Genomic DNA, 21,894 nt, shown 5'->3' on the forward strand with positions numbered 1-21,894 from the left:
ATTATTTCAAGTCAGAGAGGAAGAGAAATCAATAAAGCAAAGGAAGATAATTGGTCAAGTGATTTAAGTAACTTCAGTAAATAAAAGAGCTGTCTCCATTCGTAGAGGCAGCTGATTTCTCACCCTTTCAGCTTCCTCAGCATCATTGGCACTGCCCAGCATCCCGGAAGTGGAGCATCATTTGCTCTTTCAGGAAGAGACGCATCTTCGTCAGAGCTTTGACAACAACGGGGACAGTGGCAAAAACATCGGCCTGCCCGGCAGAAATTCATTTTTTAACGCAAGTGGAATTCTCATAAAAAGGGTACTCATTCAATTTAAGGCTAAATGAACGCATGTGGTGTTGGTGTCTTGTGTCAGCGAGCTAGCTGACCGACTGGGATAATGTTTAGCTAGCCAGTGCCTTGACACGACATGGCCTGTCCATAAGCTAATGCTAGCTGCCTGGCTAGCCGTAAATAAGATTATCCTCTGGCTAACTGCGGTAGTTTTGTGTGGCATAGCTGTGTGTTAGCTGTTTAGTGAAACATCTACGAAGCGTCGGTCGCTGTGCCGAAGGTGCAGATGATGCTGTGTTAGCCGGTTAGCTGAACTGAGCATCAGTTATGACTTAGTCACTTTCACAGTCATATGCATGGAAATGTGGGGCAGTAGGCTTTGTTGTTTTGGCGTCACTCTCATTCAGGAAAAGATGAACGGATGACTTGCAAAAAGCTGCACACTTGACCACCACCGATGGCTCAGTTTGTGCAGTTAAAAGTCAAATACCTTCCTATGAGGCACTCAGTTTGGGGAAAGTCTCCTTAGAATTAGAAAATAGTGGTGAAAATTGAGTGTCTAGTGTGTGTCAGGATCCAAACACTGAAAACTGTATGTGCTATGATGCAGATTTCCTTCCACCCTCACTGGTTGGTTGAAGCCCAATGCTTTGACTCACCATCACCATATCTGACAGGACAAGGATCCTCCAGAGCCACAGAAGACACTTTATAATACTGCTGTCATGGGCTGAGTAGTTATCTCTCTCTCTCACACACAATGATTAGTTAGTTAAGTTAAATCCCACATCGTAAATATATATCTAATAGTATTTTATTAACAAGCTGATATGTTCTCATGTTGTGGTGTCTTACAACTCTGTGTTAGGTTTACTAACGTGTAGCTGCACCTTTTAACATTTTATTAAAAGGAGCATTATTATTGTTGTACTTTTATTTAAGTATATAAAATTAGTATATATTAAATGATCTGTTTATTGCTGCTCTGCATGTACCAAAAGATGACTAGGATCAGTTTTGCTTGGCTGTGTTTTATTGCTTTGAGTTGCTTAGATGTACTACTTTGTCATTGCTGAATTATTTAGTACTGATGTTTCCGTGTTTGCCGTTGCTCTGCATGTCTTGTGACTGATGCAAATTCTTGTTTTGATTCTGTTGCTGTCTCAATGACATCTTGTTCATCTTCTTCATTCTTTAAATGTTATAATTTTATAGGTTTCAAAACATCTCACTGAAGGACTGCAGTTAAAGTTAACTGCCGTCCGTTACAAATAAGAATCTTGAATTGAAAATCGTACATTTACTCATCTGTTTTATACCCCTTCACAAAGATCTTAGGTCCTCCTTGAGAAAGTGCTTTTCCTAGGCTTTCTTGGGTGGCAGCACTATGTTCATAGTTATGAAGTTATGAAACAAAAGTTTTATTAGTGCACTTAACGCTAAGGATTATATTTATATCATATTTCAACATGAATGGCTGTAGGTTTGGCTGTGCAAGATGGACCTGTGGCTATTCTGACTCAGGTCAGTTTTATTTATACAGCCCAAAATCACAAAGTTGCCTCAAAGGGTTTAACAATCTGAGCAGTACATGACAGTTTACTTTTAAACCCTCGTTTTTGGATAGGAATATGGTAAACACCGCTGCCCAAAGGTGCGTGTACACTGTGTATATGCTTCATTACACCTCTGCCTGGTCTGTTAATGTATATCTGTGTATATTTTCTGAGGTGAGGGTTAGGGTTAGGAACTCAAACTCAAGGCTTTGCCAGTAGAAGCCTGCTAGATGTATACCTGTACTTCACTCTCTGTCCTCTGCTCCTTTGTCTTACAGACAAATGAAGTGACCAACAGGATACAATGTCATCGTTCCAGGTGGTGGACTCGTCGCCGGGCAGCAGCGTCAGCGTCATGGAAACGTCCAACTTTGCCCACGTCATCTTCCAGAATGTGGGGAAGAGTTTCCTGCCCCAGGCACCCCTGGAGTGTCGCTACACCCTGACCCCTTACATCACCCCCCACCCCAAAGACTGGGTGGGCATCTTCAAGGTATGACACACACACACACACACACACACACACACACAGCTGCGTTTATTCGTGCTTCAAAGACAGTGTCAGGAGTAATCAGAGGGACCAGGCTTTTTTTTATCTGAATCATTTATGTTAAAAAAGTAAGTATATAGAGATTGGAACTGTTCCCAGCCCCATGACACAAGTGTTTGTGACGTGGATTATGTGTTAGAGTTTTATTAATTGGCCATAGGTTTGCATTTGGCACATTAACACATACATCCGCCATGACACTAATGGTTAAGCTCTTCAGTACATGACTAAAACCTCACCACAAGCTTTAGTGTGGTTGCCCTGCATACAGAAAGAGGAAGAGTGTACACGGTGGGCTGGTTGCAGTAGGTCTCGCTGGGGGGCAAACATTTGGTGCTCTTTATGAACCACTCTGATTCTTATTAGGACTTCTTTTCCCCCCACTTCACTTGTTCATTCCCCTCCATCTTTCCATCAGTCTTTTCTCTGCTTCCTGCTAACCGACCTCCGCTCCGCTCTTTTATCAAGGCCATCAAATCTCACACGTAATTAACAGGAAATGTGAACTAGGAAACTTAATGTCTCGTAAAGTCAAAAGACAAACATTTTATTGTTGTTTAAGAACTGACTTCAAATCCACCAGCTCAATTAAAAAGGAATAAAGACGCTGGGTTTATATGGAAAAAAAAGTCAATTGGAAAATGTAATTGTTGTAATCTATGCTAATGAAACCTGTTTGATGGTTGGTGCTTCATGTCAGGGACCAAGCAGATCACGCGTCTTTAATCCCTTTGACGTACATGTCTGTCCTTTTAAGATATTTATCTGTTTATTTCTGGCAAAATCTTGGCAGTATGTGTGTATATATTATTAAAACAAACCTTTCAACTTGTGAGAATTTCCTCTTTTTTTATCAAGAGGTCAGTGTTTACGTGTGCTTTTACAAATTATAATCGTCCACTCTGATTATAACAGGAAATGAGCTCATGCCACCGTACAAATACTATTGGATGCTTATGTTTTGGCTTGAAGTTTCAGGATCAGGGTGTTTAGGGACTCCAAGGTAAAAATCAGCAGGCTAGTTGATTATTATAAATGATTGATTAGATTTGACTTTCCTGCTAAGCACCGACGATCAACTGATTGAAGAAAATGTTCATCGTCAGGTGAGTCTTTTTCGCCTCCCAGAGGCAAAACGCTTGTGCAGAGATGACTCAGGCAGAGAGCATTTTTCTCCTCTTACCTCTCACATCTATAGGCGTTACCTGTTTCAGAGGGAGAGACACTGAGCAATAAAGCTGACTTGCTATGAGGATGACTCAGACTGCACAGGCAGTCATTTGTGCTGTGCACAGATACCCCCTAGTGGCCGAAAGTGGTCATAGTGCAATGAGAAGGATCCTGCGGCAACAAACTTGCTCCTAGATGGTGGTGTACTCAAACAGTTCTCACATGCAGTGTATACACAGCAAACACCAACAGTGTACACTCTAATCAGGATATGCAAGTTTTCTTTTGTTTTCCAGCATGCTGACATCACTGATAAATTAAACATATTTTTTTTCATTCTTTGTCCAGTGAAAGCACGGTTTGATTTGAGTTTGACGTGACTTTGAGTTTGACACACGCACACACATACACAAGTCCCTAAAAAGCCCTGTGGAGGTTTTTGGTTGTGGCATGTTTGTTGGGTCGGCAGGGAGAAACCCGTTGTGTAAGTGTATAATTAACGTGTCATCGTGCTGTTCCTTCACTCCTTGGCTGAATGACTGATGGCTGCTTTGCCTGTGATTATTTTATAACATCACTCCCGTGTCAGAATGCTACACCGTACCTAACCAAATGTCAGTCAACTTCACTCTGCAATTAGCAAAATTATTTATGTCTGTTCTCTCCTAAGCAAACACACGTGAGCACACAAGCAATCTTGGCGCGAGTCCACCACGGCCTAGCCTCTCGCTGAGATACTGTAGGACGGGGAAAGAATGTTCTTGGCCGAGGTTTCAATGCTGACAGTTACCATTTGTTTGGAGTAGCATTATACTCGGTGTAATGGGTCGATAAGTCAAACACTACAATTAGGTATCATACAACAGCATTATAAAAACAGAAATTTTGACAAATGTTTGAGTAGCTCCGTTGATTTACTGTCACCACTCAAAGCTTCCCTTTGGCCTATTCTTATTTTTCCTGGATTTTTTTGATACTTAAATTAATTTAATTGTTATTTTCTGTTGTTGTTTATTGAAATATTTGGCTGCAGAAATGGTTTTATGTTAACATGGTAAAAAAATTGCTAGGCATATTATTATGTAGTCTTTGAAAATGATGGCTTATTTAGAAATTCAGCAAAAGCAAGTATCTCCTCCTAGTTTTCTGTGCATCCTATAATTTCCAGTGTAGCATAGCCAACCAACTGTCTGAACTGTAATATTGTATGATTACTATGTGGCGGCTCTCGTGCACCACCTTTTCTTCATTTGTGAAAAAAAAAAAGTCCCGTAGTGCCACAGGTGATTGAGGTTATTCACAGCTGCAGTGCAGTTATGCAACGTCACAAACATGTATCGCACATGTTAGTTGAAATGAGGTGTGCGTATGTGCGTGAGTGGCCTAGACAAGGAGAGTGTGTGGCTGTGTGCGACAGGTTTACGACGCAGGACCTGAGTTATGATGTTCACAACTACCTTTCATCATCTGTCACCTAACAACACATGAAATCCATGGGAATTACATCTCCCCTGCCATTTTGTGTAAAATTTTCACCTTTTCTTCCCTCGTCCTTATTTTTCCCCCTCTTCTTATTTCCACGTGGTCGTTCTCATGTGTGCACACGCACGTAAAGCAACATACACCCCATGCCCTCCCACCCCATTCTCACACCTTCACTGCCCCTCTTTTGTGTGAGCCCAAAAGGAGCAGGAACTGAGGGGAAGGAGAGAGGAGGAGGAGGAGGAGGAGGAGGAGGAGGAATGAGGGGGCATGGTTTTAAATGTTTCCATTCTTGCCTTGAACATCATAGTAATCGTCCTGTTTTCCTGTGTTTTTGAAGATTTAGTGATGAAAAGATTATAAAATGTCATGTGACTACTAACTTAAATAACAATGTAAAATCAGTTTTTTCCCCCCTTAATATAATATCTTGCTTTGTACTGTCCAGTTGGGCACTATTCTTTGTTGTGGATCAACATTGTGGTTGTGGTTCATGTCCTCAGGTGGGTTGGAGCACAGCCAGAGATTACTACACCTTCCTTTGGTCTCCTATGCCTGAAAACTATGAACCAGGAAGTACTGTGCACAGGACTGTAGTGTTTCAAGGTACACACACACACACACACACACACACACACACACACACACACACACACACACACACACACACACACACACACACACACACACACACACACACACACACACACACACACACTATGTAAACCACTATACAGACCCAGGGTATTCCAAAGTAACTCCTCCATTTTACGGCGCGTATAAAAACCAGCACTTTTATTTAATAAGGAAACACAACCACAAACGGCGGCCTGGGACCTGAGCACCTCTCAAACCACACACATACACACACATAGGTTGAGGGCCTGCAAACTGGTTTTACTGGGCCTGGAACGGTCAGATATTACATAGTGAAAATATGAGAGCATGGTGTGGTGTGTCAGTAGTCAGTAAAACCGGTCGGCTGCTGGATGCTCTGTACTTACTCCTCCATCCCAGAGAACCAGGCCCAACGTGAATGATGTTCTATGAGATGTCTGAAATATTAGCAGCTATAAATGATGTTTCACCTATGGAAATATTTAATGTATTTTTTTTAATAAACGCACTCCTTGCTGTACTGTGTAAAAGGGGCAGATCTCACTTGTTTATATGCATCTTTTCTCCATTTTGAAGCAGAACAGTTGTAGATATTGTAGAAATGTTTCAAATAATACTCATTCATTTGAAATTAAATACAGAGAAGAACAAAAGGAGAATTTAACACGCACTCATATCTATTTGTAGGTTATTATGTTCCCAAATCTGATGGAGAGTTCTACCAGTTTTGTTATGTCACCCATGCTGGTGATATCAGAGGAGCCAGCACGCCCTTCCAGTTCAGGTCAGCCACGCCTACCGAAGAGCTGCTGACTGTCACCGAGGACGACAGCAACTCAGACATACTGGTCGTCACCACCAAGACGGGCCTGCTAGAGGTAGGTCATGTCAGATGAAGATATTTGTTATTGTATTTTCCATCTTTCTGGGCCCCCATTAAAGGGTAGTAGATTCCTACCAGATCCTGAGGTCCTTTTCTGTACCCGACTCTAACCTCTGACCTCTCTGAGTGAGGTGAAAGAGAGAATCCCCTATTGGGAATTGAGGATAAATTATTATATTATTGTCCTTCTAGACAGCCATAGATAAAACACACAAAGTATCCTACAATACAAACTCTGGACAAATGTGCATCCCACAACATTTTTCCAGATGTTCTCAGAATGACTCAAATTGTCCAACATGACTTGAAGACTAAAATCTTCAAGAATCAAGTGCCATTTTCACCTTCTTTCTCTTGACCTTTAACTTGCCTCCTGCCCAGCAGCATGTGGAGGAGGCGCAGCAGGAGCGCAGGGAGCTGCTGAAGGCCATGCGTATCCTCCAGGAGGAGAAACAGCAGCTGCAGGAGGAGCAGAAACGACTGTCCAGGGAGAGGGAGCAGGAGAGGGAGACGTGCTGCCTACTGCGAACGCACAACCAGGTTAGAGAGCGTGACGGCAGGAAATGATGCACTGAGAGAAAAGCACACAGTAGTGTAGACGTTTGTATTTATTTAATCATTAAATAATTTACCTATTTAAATAAAGGTTTAGTGTTACTAAATACTCCAAATTATAATACTGTCGCAGACACTGGTGCCTTTATTTCAGCTGATTTATTTTCACTTTTAACAAACAAACAAAAAAAAATCTTGTTCTACACACTTTCTTACATGCTTGCTCAACTAAACCCTGTGCCGCCTCCATGTTACACCACAGGTGATCATCACCATCAGATTAATCATAAAACTGTGGCTCCAAAAATGATTTAGTAAGTAAAGTAAAAAGACAAGAATATATTCTTTCAATAATTCAAACCGGGAAAATGTAATTTGCAACTAACAGAGAAAAAGGCTATAACAACAGTACTGAGACTTAAGGTGAGTTTCAGTGTATTTGCATGTGTGTATTTATACGCAAGTGTGTGGGGGTGTGTATATCTGTAGGAGTGAGTGTGCACATAAACAGACAGTCTCTATTTACACATGTGTGTGTGTGGAGCCGGTTTCTCACCAGTGATCACAGGTCGGAAAACTTCAAAGGTCCAAATTTATGAATAATCTGTGTCCATGTTTGTGAGACACACAACGACCAGCAGCAGCACCATGTGTGTGTGTGTGTGTGTGTGTGTGTGCGCATGCATGCGCGTGCCCCAGTCTTTCTCTCCCTCTTTAACGATCTGACTCAGTGGGCCAGAACGGAATTGGGATGCAGTTTTCTTGGGCATCTGGCGTCAGGGACGATGCCATCGCGACCACAGAGTGAACAAACATGACGTCAAACACACGAGCGCACACACTCTCATACACATACACAAACTACCCCCCTTCACTCTCACACTCACATTCAGGTTCCACACCACAGGGCCCCTCTAATGTGCATTCACACATGCACAGACGCGCACACAAACACAAACACACTCATTATGCCACCCGCTTGCAAACCCTTTTAGTCTGTGTGTGGAATGAGAGGAGGGTAGTCCGCAAAACCGCCTGCCTGAAAAAAGAGCCCTGCCCAGCCTCAGGGACAAACACCACTCAGTCACGCGATTCAGTGGCCACTGCTTTCTCACTGTCTATTTTCTTCCCGTCTGTCTGTCCCCATCTTTGTCACTCAATTTGCATTGCTTTCATTTCAGAGTTAGTTTATTGGCACTTAAAAAAATCTGAATTATTTTGCGAACAAAATGTGTGTGAGAGCATTAATCAGAAGTAAACATATATTTTGGGGAAAAGCTAAACTTCTACCTTTATTTCATCTACTCTGACTTCATTCCCTCCCCATTCACTTATTCACCAGGATGAGTCAGATTTCATGTTTTAGTCTTTTATGAGTTGCTTGTTTGATAGGCAGTAACTTGGCACACACACCTAAAAACAGTCGACGCAAGGCAGCTCAATGAAAGCAGATACAGGGGTGGCAGAAGGAGGAAGAGGTGAAACACTGAAACTTGCCAAGAGATATGTGAGTTTGACTCTAGTCTCTTATCGCCCCCTAGTGCAGCTCTCCAGTCAAGGCTCAGAGCAAGAGCAGGCTGCTTTCAGTTAGTCCGCTGCTCTTTTTACGAAGGACAAAATCGCCATAAATTACGTGGTGATACACACACACTGTTATTACCGTCCTGCTTCTCATTCAACAGGCATGTCCATTTGTAGATATGCGAGTTGTGTGAGTAGGCGTGTGTCTCTTTTGTAGAGCATTTACAGTAGGTGAGTTAGCTCATGCCTCGCTGATGAAAATATCCCGAGTTTAACATGAAAACATGAGTACATATTTTGTGGCTGCTAATTTTACGACTACACTTTTTATAAGGTCTTTATGCACTGCTAAAGTGCTTCCCAAACGCCAGCAGTAAAAATCATACAGTAATCTACGCAGAGCCAAGCCCAGAGGGAGACGGGCCGGAGTATGCATTGATGTGTGCATGTGCATCTGTTTTCAGATTGAAGGCTGTCCTCTGCTGTCTGTCTGTCTGCATATGTCCTTGAATGTGTAGCTGTGTATTTGTTTTTCTCTAGTGTGTGTGCATGCGCGTGTGTGGGAGCCTGTGTGCACACTACAAATAGTAAGGAGGGTGTGTGCAGAGGTATGTTGTTCTGTCACAACCCATATTAGCTATGCATGATTTATGCCTTCACTGCTGATTAGCAACAAGTTCAAACAAGGCCCACCACATGCAGAAAACAGGCTTGTGATCTGTTGTGCGCTACCAGGAATTAGTTTGATCTTTGGCCCTTGTTGTTTTGATTGCTTGTGCATGGATTTACCACATACTGCTACTGTTTCAATAACTTCACATACTGAATATGTGCTTTGCGTCCATCAAAAGGCTCACATGAGTCATAATTTGTAACTAGTGATTTGTGATTGATCAGATAAGTCTTTACTGATCCCCAGAGGGGAAATTCACATGTCACAACTGCACTAGAACATATCTGTAGAGGTAGGAAATACAAATATATATATATGAATTCATGCATTTTTGGACACATTTGCAGAGTTTTGCAAATTTCAACTAAACTGATTATGATATATTATCATCAATGTGTTCTCCATAAAAACAAATATATGGCAGTGACACTTTTACAGTAATATGTACTTTATATGCAACAAGACCTTTGTTCATCACATGAAATATTACCATCTGTTATTAATCACGAGTATTGCATAAGCTTTTGACTTTGACAAGCACTCCTCCTCCTCTGCCAAGTTCAGCCTGTTGATACAGCTGCTGTGATTGGCTGTAGCTCCTGTCACTGAGATCCACAGCTGCGTCTCTGTCCCGTAGGATCTGCTGCGCTCATCCCAGGGCCTTTCAGAGGAGAGGGAGGAGGTGAGGAGGAGGCTGACAGAGGCCACAGACCGGGTCCGCCAGCTGGAAGAGGACCTGCTGGGAGTCACCCAGAGAGGCCTGCAAAAGGAGACGGAGCTCGACTGGTGAGTGGAGAACGCTAACAGAGGGCCGTCAGTAATCCAAAGTCATTCATTTTCTGTGAGGACATGACATTTTGAATAAGTTTGAGGAGGCTTTCTTGCCCGCTGTCTGCTTCCTCAACATCTTCATCATTCCACCTGTCAATACTATGCAGACAAAATAATGCAAAACACAAACCACAGCCTCGAACACTTCCCTGACACAGCAGAATTTAAACAAAAGCTTATCAAGGGTGGTATTTATTCCATTTTACTTTACTTTTGTTTTTTTTAACCCTCTCAGATGTTGGGTGGGGGTGACCATGCAACCTAACCTTTTGGCAAAAACAGATTTTGCTGACGTTCAGTGGGTAGTGGTCAATAATTTGAGAGCTTTTACACACACATAGTTCCATTAGAAGCATCCACTGAAGATGGCCACTTAGTTATAAAACAGCAGCATGAATGGCTTGAAATAAATGTGATCTCAGTGGATTGGTTTGAAGATGAAAGCTGTACAAAAGTAATTTTCATCACTGTACGTCGTAGTCTGCGTGACCGTCTGAAGAAGCTGACTGCAGAGAGAGACAGCCTGGAGAGCCAGCTGAAGAATGAGAAGGACGAGAGGGACCTCTTCAAGGTGGGAGAAAGCTCTTCAGAGCTAAAAGGCTGGATAAAGGAAAAGGTGCATTTTGATGGAAAAAGTCTCTTTCTCTGCGTTGTCTCATGTGTAGAACCACCTGCGCAGCACCGAGCTGGAGAACACCAAGCTGAGTGCAGAGCTGCAGATGCTGAAGGCGGTGGAGCTGAACCGGGAGGTGACCATTGCCCAGTTCCAGGAGGAGCTGGAGAGACTCAGGGCTTGCGTTGCACAGCGGGACAGCCTGGAGAAGGAGCTGCTGGCACACAAGTCTGACAAGGTAGTGATGGGTTTTTGACAAGTAACAAAGTAATAAATGGTCATCATTTTGTATATGAGCATCCACTTGCATTTCGCGCATACTGCACCCATTAATTTCCCTCAACATTTCTTCAGGCAGAGCTGGCCCGTTTGCGTGAGCAGCTCCGTCAGACGGAGGAGCAGCTGCAGGCGTCCCGGCAGCAGGCCTCCCTGCTGGCCTCGGAGCTCCGCGACTCAGCCAGCGCCCGTGACCACACGATGACTGAGCTGTACCGTGCCCGCTTGGAAGCTGACAAGCTCCGTGCCAGTCTAGCTGATGCTCAGGCTGAGTGCCAACGCATGGAGAGCCAGCTAGACCGCATGAGGAGCAGTACACAGAAGGAAGTGGTCAGTGTCGGACAACCTTATCCTGTATCTTTCACTTTCTATGCGATGATAGGCCAGGGCTGTGGCAAACCACGGGAAAGGTTTCTCCCGTGAGAATTGTGGCTCTTCATTCCTTTCTCTCCCAGGGTGTTGGGACCAGCGGGGAGATGACACCCAGCATGATGGTGGTGTCGGAGGCAGAGGCCGAGCTGCAGAGAGAGGTGGAGGAGCTGAAGCTGCGTCTTCACATGGCAGCCGAGCACTACAAGGAGAAATACCGGGAGTGTCAGCGCCTCCGCAGGCAGGTGGCCAAACTGAACACATCTGAGTCACAGGGGGTGAGTGCTGTGTAGCAAAACTAATGTGATAACACAGGGCTGAAATGGAAATATTACACACAGGCCAATATATGCCTATTGTGTGTATTTTCGCAGGAGCCAAAGAGAAATGCATCCACAGAGACAACACAGGAACCACTGACCCCTAGTCCTGAGTCACCAACGGCAGGTAAACACACACACATACCCACACACATTCAAGTACAAACACATGTATGCATGTATAGTCTTAAATGTACTATAAGTTCATTTTTTTCCAAAATCGATTATCCACATTCATGAATTTCTCTTGGCCCCAAGAGAAATTAAAGCTGAAACACTTTAAGATACACAGTTACATAGTGACATCATATACAAGACTTTCCAGTAACAGTACCTTCAGTGGACAGTAATGCATTGCATTTGCATGACATAATGAACAGTAAGTGGTGTGACTCACTTTTACTTCACTGACTCAAAATTTTTTCCCTCATTGTTGTTCCCTTTGCCCAGACACACTAACATGCACATCTTAAAACAACTAAGTGATGCAAAATGAAAACTTTTTTTGGAAATGTAGCAACTAAATAGAAGTATATGAGCCTGGGTAATGGATAGCGATTACACCAAAAAGGTTACAACATTAGGATCCTGTTTATTTGTAACGAATATTATAGAGAAAATAAATCAGCACTTCATTTTAAGTGTTAATACCTGAATCAAAGATGAGATTAATTCCTGCAGACTGTGTAATCTTCTTTGTATTACTCTTACTTTGTGTATTTTTACAGGGAATATAGCTACTGCAGTCCTACAAGAAGCCGCTGAGATGACAATCACCCCAGAACTTATTAACAGGGAATCCACACACACTGATGCATACATCAGCACAGAGAAGGAAGAAAGGCAGAGGGAGAAAATGCCAAAGGAGAAGGCTGAAGCGAAGGCTGAGAGAGAAGCCAACCAAGGAGAGGAGACACACGAAGAAGACAAAGAGAAAGAAAAAGAGGGGAAAAAGGACAGTTTGCCAGAAGAAAGCCTGAGGATGACGAGCTGGGTGGAGGTGGAGAACGAGAGGCAGAGTGCCGAAGAGAACACCGAGGGGGAGGTGGCGAGAAAGGTCGAGGAAGAGAGAGATGTTGTGGAGGAGCGGGTGCCGCCGGAGGTGGAGGGGAGGAGCATGGGGGAGGCAGAGAAGGAACAGAGCCGCTCAGTGGAGGAGGAGCTGGCGATGATGGAGGAGAAGTGGAGGGAGCAGTGCGCCATCAACGAGACGCTCAAACAACGGCTGGCCAACGAGGAGGAAAGATTCAGAGTAAGACACAAACCTACACAGAGTGGCTGGAAATATGAGGATCAAGGCTTTCCCTTCCAGTGGGCAGCGGTTGTATAAGCAAGGCAGCTGCTCTGAACGTACATACAGAAGAAATTAACTTAATAATAATAACTTAACTTATGAGGTTCAATAATGGACATGTTAATAGTTTGTTTTACTCTTACCTATCACAGGTTAATCTTAATCTTTAACATATTTCTGATTCACTTTATGAAGAAAAAAAAACGGTAACAATTACTGTCAGCTCAGCTGTTTATGAACACAGTGTTCTGCTTGGACTTGTAATTACTTTATTTGTTAAATTTAGTCCATAAAATGTCCTAAATTCAAAATTCCCAGAGCCCAAGGTGCCATCCTCAAATATTATGTTCAAACAACAGTGTAAAAACCATCTCCAATAATATAAAAAGCATCAAATCTTCACATTTGAGTAAATGTTTTTTGCTCATTTTTTCATAATTTTCTATTTAATTAATAGGGTCATTTTAACAGTACAAAATATTCTAATGAAGCAGAAAAAGCCATGAGGTGTCTTTCTGACTCAAGCAGAGTGCACCATTGTGTTAATTGGTTTCTAAATAGCAATGATTACACTTGGTCACAGAGCAAAAAATGTCCATATTTACCTGAGCATGCGTTTTCCAGAGTAACAGGGTCACTCCATGCTTGCACACATAGCCACTGTATCTGTGCCACGCATGAGCCGATGTGTGTGGCGTTTGTGTGATTCAATACGCACACTCGAGCTTGTTGCGTCTGTGTTGGCCCGTTGTATTTTGTGCGCGAATGTCTGCCAAAGTACCTAGTGGCTTTTAATCTCTGTGAGTGAGCGTGTGTTTATCGGCGCTGTAAATAAGGCTCTCCCCTGTCTTTGATAGAGTCTCCTGTCTGAGGTGAGTGCCCCGGGCCCCGAGCCGGTCTTAATGACCCCGGAGACTGACAAGAGAGGCAGCCGCAGAACGGCATGCTTTACAGCTGTTTACATACGCCACCCAGAGGATGGACCAAGGGAGAGGAATAGACAGGGAGAGAGGAGTGGGAGGGCGGGGGGCACAGAAATACACTGTTGCAGAATCCCTTCACCTAAACTTAACCCTCTAACGCTGCGCCGTAAATTAATGAAAGAGGGGGAGAGTGAGAGAGGACAGAAGGAGATGAAAGAGGCCGAAAAAGAAGCAAACAGAATTTAAGAGTGAAAGACGTTGGATAGACAGACAGACATGAAGCAGAAAGAGAAACCGAGAGAGGAGGGGATTTGGAACCTTTGTAATGGGTTGAAATGGGAGAAGAGCAGGCAACTGGCCATGTAAACTATCCCACAGGGTCAGTCCTGTTAGAAACCAAGAGATTTACTACGATCTCCTGGTCTGCTCCAAGCCGCCCTGGACACAGAGCCTGTTTCTCTGGCTTCAGCCGTGTGTTTTACAGTAAGCACCACACATTTGACGCAGCTCCAGGTTAAATAAAACTCAACTGACCAAATATTATGTTCACTTGCGTGCATGCGTGTGTGCCGAGTGATATTTCTCTAAGTCAGTTGACACAAATGGAGAGGAAAGCAGGGAAAGTGGAAGGAAGGGAAGAGTGAATCTATCTATATTTTTTCATCATTTCATTAATCAATTAGTCAATCGACAGAGCCCGTTAACAATGTATTAGTTTTAATGCAACACTGGTGAGATGTTTAGTTTTATGTGGTTTAGTGCTGACACAATCAGCTGAATAATTGGCGAATCAGCAGGCAGAAAATGAATCATCAGCTATTTTGGTAATTAATTGCTTAAGTCATTCATGAAGCTAAAATACTGTGGAATCATCCAGTTCTTTAATGTGACGATTTGCTGCTTTCGGATTGTTGATCAGACAAAAAAGACATTTTAAGAAACTACTTTGAGCTCTTGGAAACTGCGATGGACATTTTTCACTATTTAATTCACAATTTTCCAGACTAAGCAATTAATCTGCTTGTCACCAAAATAACTGATCGATAATGAAAAAATTTCCAACTTTCACCCCATAAAGTTCCCATCAATTCTGACGTGACACCTGTTCAGGAAATCTCAGTCGTCCTTGGTACAAATTCAGTGATTCCATTGTTGAGAACTCTGCCCTGATGTGTGTTGTTTTTATTTGAAGGTGCAGATGGCAGAGCGAGCCAGCGAGGTGACAGAACTGAAACGCAACCTCGCCCAGGCCCTCAGAGACAAGGAGCAGCTACAGGAGGTAAAGCAGCACCAAGGACATGCTGCTTATATGTTGGTTCTTTTACTGTCGAAGCAGTGCAGATTTTGATAATGAGTTTAAGTTAGGGTTTTATTAAACCCACTTGGTTTTAAACGATATACATGTGCATTTCAACATGTAGCTCCTGTCAGTGTAAATACAGATAATATAGGCTCTCAGTTGAAGCACTTCAGTGCAGTGTATGGACTCTTTCTGTAGCCGGCCCGTCCCTTCCCCATACTCCCCGCCACCCACTAATTAATACAACTATACTTGCTTCTTTCGCCCATTGGTACAGTGCCATTAGACAGAGCAAATGCCACGCGACGTGTCTGTTTCACCTTCCCAACCCTGGTTTAAATGTTAAACCTGATAGCAGCGCACTAATGAAGTCATCAAGAGAGGAGGTTGGGGGGAGGAATAGCGAGACAACGGAGGGAGGTAAAAGAGGGAGAGGGCGAGTGCCTCCATCAGCAAAGCCAGAGCAGAGGGAGCCAGAGTCTGACACCCATTACAGTAATGAGTAGGGTACTAATGCTCTTGCTTCAGATATAATCACAAAGGGCAGAAACAATGTAGAGGGAAAGTTAACTGTGAGCTGGAAAGACTTACTCCCTGTGTGGTTCCAACAGTGAAAATGTGCTATGCAGACGTCTGACTGAATTTCTGTCACACAGCTATTCCATCAGTCCCCCTCTCTTCAAACAGATAATGGCGTCTCTTGCTGAGTTTAAACATTTAGTATGAGTGCACAGCAAAGATCTGTAAAGGAGGTTTTAAGAAGGAGCACAACAACAAAAAGAGGTGGATATAAACAGAAGGCAACTGTGAAACGAGAATGTATGAAGACATGATTTACAGCAGCCCATGTGCAGGGTAAATCAATCACAGCTAGACATCATACCGAGAAAATAATGACAAATATGCACAGTTTGAAAATATCTGTGTATGCACTCCAGGAGCTGCAGCGCTACGTGTCCAGGCAGAGGGAGCAGGAAGCTGGTGTTCAGGGTGCTGACATGAGGCAGCCGATGATGCTGCGCTACCCTCTGCCGTACCCCCAGGACCCCTCCCCTCCGCCCCTGGTGCCGCAGAGGCCTGCTGAGCTGCAGTACGGCAACCCCTACTCCACCGACACCACAAGAGGTTGGAGGGATTAAAACTTCTATAAACCAGTCCTTCGTGTTCTCTTCGACTCTGTTTGCTGCTGCTTGGTCAAGATAACAACATGCGTTACTGTTGTGTCCTGTTCTGCTTTTCCAGACCGGGTGGATGTTGCACTGTCTCCTGAGCACATGTCCCGTCCTCCACCCGAGGCCCCGCCGTGCGCCCCACCCTGTGCACCCCCAATCACACCCCCGAGTCCAGGCCCCGGGGCCCCAGGCTGGGAGAGAGAGGTGGTTTGCATCCAGCCCTCTCGCAGCACGACCCCACCTGAGAGCCTTGAGCATCCAACGGAGGAGCCAAGAAATGTCAGTGCACACAAACGCACCGCCATCACAATAGAGCCCAGGCTGCTCTGGCATTCATAGACGAGTGTATCACATGGATGAGACTAGACATAGATAACGCATGTACGACTAAATTGGTCTTAATTTCACATCTGCTCTCCTGCTGTCCTCAGAGACTACCATGATGAAAACATTTACAGTGCTACCACAGTTGATCACAGTCCGGATATTTTTTGGTAGAACTATAACCGTGTTTTAAAGGTAGCATATCATGCAAAATGCACTTTTTAATATTTAGTATTTTTTAGTAAATATGTGTCTCAAGTGTGCCTACAGACCACCAAACTATGAGAAAAGACCCCATCTTTCAGTAAATGTGTGTGAAAACACGCTGTTAAGATTTGGTTCCCTTTATGATGTCATAAGGGGATCTGTTGAACATGTGACCTCCTCCAGGCCTTCAGCAGGCTGGCCGTCCCCACTGACTGAAAACCTGAATCCACCTCACTGTCCGCCATTGTTCTTTCCTCATTAACGCCACCTCCAGGTAACAGTGGATGTCAACGGCACGAGCGAAGCACACAAGCTGTTCTGTTCTCTTAAACAGAGCATGCAGAAAGAGGCTGAGAGCCTCAGCAGCAGCCATGTCTGGTATTAGAGAAATAATGTGTTTTTTGAACATTAAACCATGTAAACTTCTTCTAGATGGACATCCAAATACAAGTATGAAGGTGGAAATGAGCAGATTATGGGACCTTTTTAAAGAAACATAAATGCATGACAAATGTAAGCGTTGCCTTCCCACCCGCGCTTTGTGTTCTCGGCGTCCAGAGAACTGCCGTCACAATAATCCCTCTCTCTCTCTCTCTGTCCCTGGAGTGCTCCTCCTCGCTGAACGAAGGGAATAGTAGCTTGCCCTTAAAAGATGAAGCTTTGTGCTCATTTGCATGAAGCTCTAATTAACGTCACTCCCTCGGAGCTCAAGAGAGACGAAGATAACAAGGGCTTTGAGAGTAATTAGGGGAGATTTTTGCAAAGGGACAGACCTGAGATCAGTCAGTGCCTAACAGATCACATTTTTGGTTGTTTGGGAGCACAGTGAATTGAGCTTAGTGAGGAAGGTTTATTATGTGTTGTTCTTTAAATAGAAACATAACATATGCCTACACACTCACATATCTAGCGGTTCAGTTATTTGGTAGCCCCTTCACCCTATTTTCTCCTTCTTTAGTGAACATCGTCTTGTGCGTGCAGCTTCTATGAGCAATTAGATGGTCATCATTTTCCATCCTTTCGTGTGTGTTTGCGTCTCATAGGCTGCCGATGGGTCTCAGCCATCCTGTGATCATCTGTCGAGTAGACGTAGTGAATCCAGGAGCAGCTTCTGCTTTGACTCCAGGTAGTGTGCCTACCCACACACATAAAAAACTGATTTTAGATTAAATAGTAAAGACGCACAACAAGACAAGAAGACGGCATAGATGGAAGATGGCAAAGAGAGGTTCAGGGTCAGCCGATCCCTGTGCCGTTTTTAGCTAAACCCAGGAGATCACTTGAAGATCATCTTTGCGTTTGTATGTTTTACCCAAGGCTCATTAAAGGAATAGTTTGGAGAAAAATGTTTTCATTGTCATGTCTAATGTTACCACATATCTGTCCATCAAGTATGAAGCCCCATTAAACACATTGTCATTTCTATCTGTTTGTGTGTGGAAAAAACACATAAAATACAACATGTTATTGTTACAGGTTAAATATTTCCACCTGGGGGTGATGGTTTTTTTTGGGGAGGTGGGGGTACCTGTGCTCCAGCTAGCTGTTGCAAAAGTTTAGGCCTGTTGAAATATTAGAATCGATCGTTCGATTGATTATTAAATGATGTCCGTTAAAAGTCATAATCTCCTTTTAACTGAACGGAATAAAATCAGATTAAGTGAGTGTACACTCTCTCCCACTGTATAATACAAACCACTTGCCTTGCCTTGTCTCCTCCACCTCACTCTTCCCTTTTCTTTCTCCAGGAGTGACGTTCACAAGCGCTGCCCGCTGTGCGAGGTGATCTTCCCGCCCCACTTTGAGCAGCGCAGCTTCGAGCAGCACGTGGAGAGCCACTGGAAGGTCTGCCCCGTCTGCTCTGAGCAGTTCCCCCTCAACTGTCAGCAGCAGCACTTCGAGAGGCACGTCCTCACGCACTTTGACGGCCACGTGCTCAACTTCGAGCAGATTGAATGAAGGATATAGAGGGCAAACCTGGAGTTCTGACATGCTTTATGGGTAAATGTGCGTTGTCAGCTATTAGTTCATTTTGATCGGGGTTCGGTTAAGTTGTCTTGTTAATATAACAATCATTAGCACTTTTTTGCAATCTTTAAGGTTAGAGAGAATGTAGTCCACTTTTGAAAGGAAGCGGCATTTGTGCATAGGCGGCTACTCCACCAAGGTATTAAGTAGAGTAGCTTTCACCTTAATACACAATGGTTAAAAGGATCAGTAACACTGCAGAATAGTCCCCTGGTCCTTTACTTTTGTATCATTTCTATCTATCTCATGTTTCTGCTTCAAGGGGCTAAAGCACCGCTGGTAGTGCATGCTTTTATTCTGTGTTCAAAACAATTCAAGACTACAAAATTACAGCTGTTGAAGCTAAAAGAGTGAATTTTAGCCGGAGTGTGAACCAGGGCTTTGAAGAAAACCCATTTTAGTATGTTAATGTCCCTGTTCTTCTTTAACTACCTTGAATATTTCTTTGAAGTGAGTCGGATTCTCTTGTGATAAAGCAGCCAAGGCATCACCTTCTAATTGTCCACATGGCTCAAAGCTTGGAAAGGCAGAAGAGAAAAGAAAAAGATTTTTTTTTTTATTTAAGTGTGTAAATGCAGAGCGAGGTCTGAATATGTGATGTCTTTGAGAGTCATCTGAGTGTGTATATTTCACTGGAGAACGGTGTGGTGGTGATCTTTTTGACTTGAGCGGGATGTGATCTTTGATTTGTCCCAAACTACAGTACTGCTGTACATATGAAGGTGTTTTGCAAAGACATCAGATGGTTTAAAGAGAAACGGCACTACGATTTCATGTATCTGCACTAAATAAGGCTTTATCCTGAATGTACTGTATATATGAAAATAAGTATAAGTTGTGGAGAGACCTGTAAGTTACTGTCGTGACCCTGCCTCCCCTCATTGTTACTTCCCTCATGTTTTAGTGATGAAGGGATGAGCCACCAGTGGTGTTTTATTTTTAATCACTGGTCAGTCGGTGAAGAAGCTGGGCAAATAGACTGCAGGACACTAAGTCACAGACACTTTTCTCGTTGTGTAACTCCACATTTTAAAACCACAGTTGTGAAGAAAAAGTCACTGGTTTGTCAGCAGGTCCTCATCATGAGCGAGTATCATGTTTCTGTGCGTCTCCACGGGGCTCCATACCACCGCTTGTCTATTTTCTGTCATTACAAAGTGATCTCTGACAGTGTTGTGTTCAGGCTTTAAAAAAAATTGCACATGCCCAGTAACCACAAGGCAAATGTGTGTGTGTGTGTGTGTGTGTGTGTGTGTATGTCGTGTGTCCGATGCAGCCCTTTTCATGTGAGAATGTCCGGATGGTGGTTGTGTACTGCAAAGATCTTTATGAATAAAGTAAGCTTGTCTAAATGCATTGAAATGTAATGTCTTTGATTTGGGTTGAAAAGCGACGCCATCAGTCTGAGCCACAGAGCTTTTTACTTTATTTTTCTGTTTTTTTTTTCAATCATTTCCTTTTTACATTTAAGCAGCTTCTCTTTTATATAGAAAGACAGTTTGACATCATTTACAAGTTAACTCTGCTCAGAACCTGTTGTTCCTGCATACAAAAAGGAAACATTGGTCTCCACGTTACATACGAAAATATAATTTAAAAGCACTTGACAACAGACACACGTTACAATACATTCACTGTACACATTATACTGAACCCCCCCCCCCCCTCATCTCCTCCTCCTGCACACAGCCTCCGCTCCTCCTCTCCCATATGTGTAATACTGCAATTGGCCCCTGTGTGAAGCTGAAACTATTGCCGTGGTGACGGCGGTTTCCGTGAAGCGGGGATGGTTTTACGAGTGTTTGGCAGAGCCCCGACGGGAGACTCTCTGTCTCCGTCCATCTGGGCCCGTCTCTGCTCTGATCCTGGCCACGGGAACTTTTCCCTTACGCTGAAAGGCAGGAATGAATCTCTTCCATCACACGCAAACCGTTATCTCAGGGTTACTTTCAGGGTAATAAATCCTCAAATGTACTTTGAAACTGATATCACTTATTGGTGCTTCAGAATAGGCATGGATGTCCACATTTGTGCTTTGTCTGTTAGGTGGCACACTACTTAAAGGCATTGTTAGCACAGTACAGGCATGTTGGAAATTGCTATAATCAGAACAGGTTATTAAAAAGAAATCAGGGGGCTAAACAAACTACCAGAGGAGAAAAAATGGTGTCTGCCTTGTGTACGCAATATGGAAAGTGAAGTGTATTGGAAACAAAGGTCTTTGTCATGCAAACCTAGTGGTTTCCATGGCAACAGCAGCTTGAGGACAGGAGGGTGTGTGCATGTCAGAGGTCACTGTACCCATCAAGTGAACAAAACAGAAGCTCGTGCCTTGAGCCCTCAAAAAACTTTGTGCACGATGAGGGAAATGACGTCATGAATCAATGAGTCTTGGCACGCGGCACACTGCACCACGCCGCGCTGTGCCGCTCGTTTATACAGAGGCAATGAATGATGAAATCCCAGTCAGGGGCAACAGGTTGGCCACTGCTACACTACATGACGCAACGCTGCCAAGCCGGCCGGCCTTCCTGCTCCACAGGAATCAAACCTGCAGCCTGGCGCAGAAAACATGACAGATCCGAGCACTGACACACACAGAATACAGTAACACTCTACAGGCTGATGACCTGGATCCCGCACACACACGCGCACACACACACACACACACACACACACGCATACGCACAATGAACTGGAATGCTCTTGTCTACAACACACACAAATGACAAGTTGTAGATGGTAATCTCTTTCGGATCCAAATCCACCCTCTTCTTTCACACGATATTTCTCTCGTTACGACACAGAAAGCATGCATGAAAACATTCCGTCGATGTACATCCGCTCACCCACGCATTTCTGATGCGCGGTGAAGAAGAAAATCATTGCCACGAGTTTGGCAACCTCCAGGGTGAAACCAGTAAACCCTCCCCACACCCATTCTCTTCCCC

General features: G+C 43.7%; 2 protein-coding genes across 3 annotated transcripts in view; one reads left to right on the forward strand and one right to left on the reverse strand.

Annotated features, from left to right (window-relative positions):
• The window catches only part of LOC139215087 (gasdermin-E-like), a 103,037-nt gene that overhangs the window by 4,611 nt on the left and 76,532 nt on the right, over nucleotides 1-21,894 (reverse strand). The gene's annotated exons all lie outside the window — the stretch shown is intronic.
• On the forward strand, nucleotides 212-20,299 carry tax1bp1a (Tax1 (human T-cell leukemia virus type I) binding protein 1a). Of its 2 annotated transcripts, none has more exons than XM_070845917.1 (17): nucleotides 212-304; nucleotides 2,113-2,327; nucleotides 5,540-5,642; nucleotides 6,342-6,532; nucleotides 6,919-7,077; nucleotides 9,924-10,072; nucleotides 10,598-10,688; nucleotides 10,783-10,968; nucleotides 11,085-11,336; nucleotides 11,462-11,653; nucleotides 11,750-11,822; nucleotides 12,424-12,947; nucleotides 15,105-15,191; nucleotides 16,151-16,337; nucleotides 16,455-16,663; nucleotides 17,959-18,041; nucleotides 18,664-20,299. In XM_070845917.1, exons 2-17 carry the CDS (start codon nucleotides 2,139-2,141, stop codon nucleotides 18,872-18,874), a joined length of 2,886 nt encoding a protein of 961 aa, XP_070702018.1. In that variant the 5' UTR covers nucleotides 212-304; nucleotides 2,113-2,138; the 3' UTR covers nucleotides 18,875-20,299. The 2 variants fall into 2 exon arrangements, with proteins under 2 accessions (XP_070702018.1, XP_070702020.1); XM_070845919.1 differs by having other exon boundaries at nucleotides 6,922-7,077.

Source organism: Pempheris klunzingeri, chromosome 16 (assembly GCF_042242105.1).
Source record: "Pempheris klunzingeri isolate RE-2024b chromosome 16, fPemKlu1.hap1, whole genome shotgun sequence".
NCBI classification, from domain to species: domain Eukaryota; kingdom Metazoa; phylum Chordata; class Actinopteri; order Acropomatiformes; family Pempheridae; genus Pempheris; species Pempheris klunzingeri.

Bases quoted from the DNA above. Each gene is read 5' to 3' on its own strand.
- tax1bp1a (XM_070845917.1), top strand. From the start codon at position 2,139: ATGTCATCGTTCCAGGTGGTGGACTCGTCGCCGGGCAGCAGCGTCAGC. The intron at 7,078-9,923 runs GTTAGAGAGCGT...TCTGTCCCGTAG, and splicing joins TACTGCGAACGCACAACCAG to GATCTGCTGCGCTCATCCCA. The intron at 11,823-12,423 runs GTAAACACACAC...GTATTTTTACAG, and splicing joins TCCTGAGTCACCAACGGCAG to GGAATATAGCTACTGCAGTC.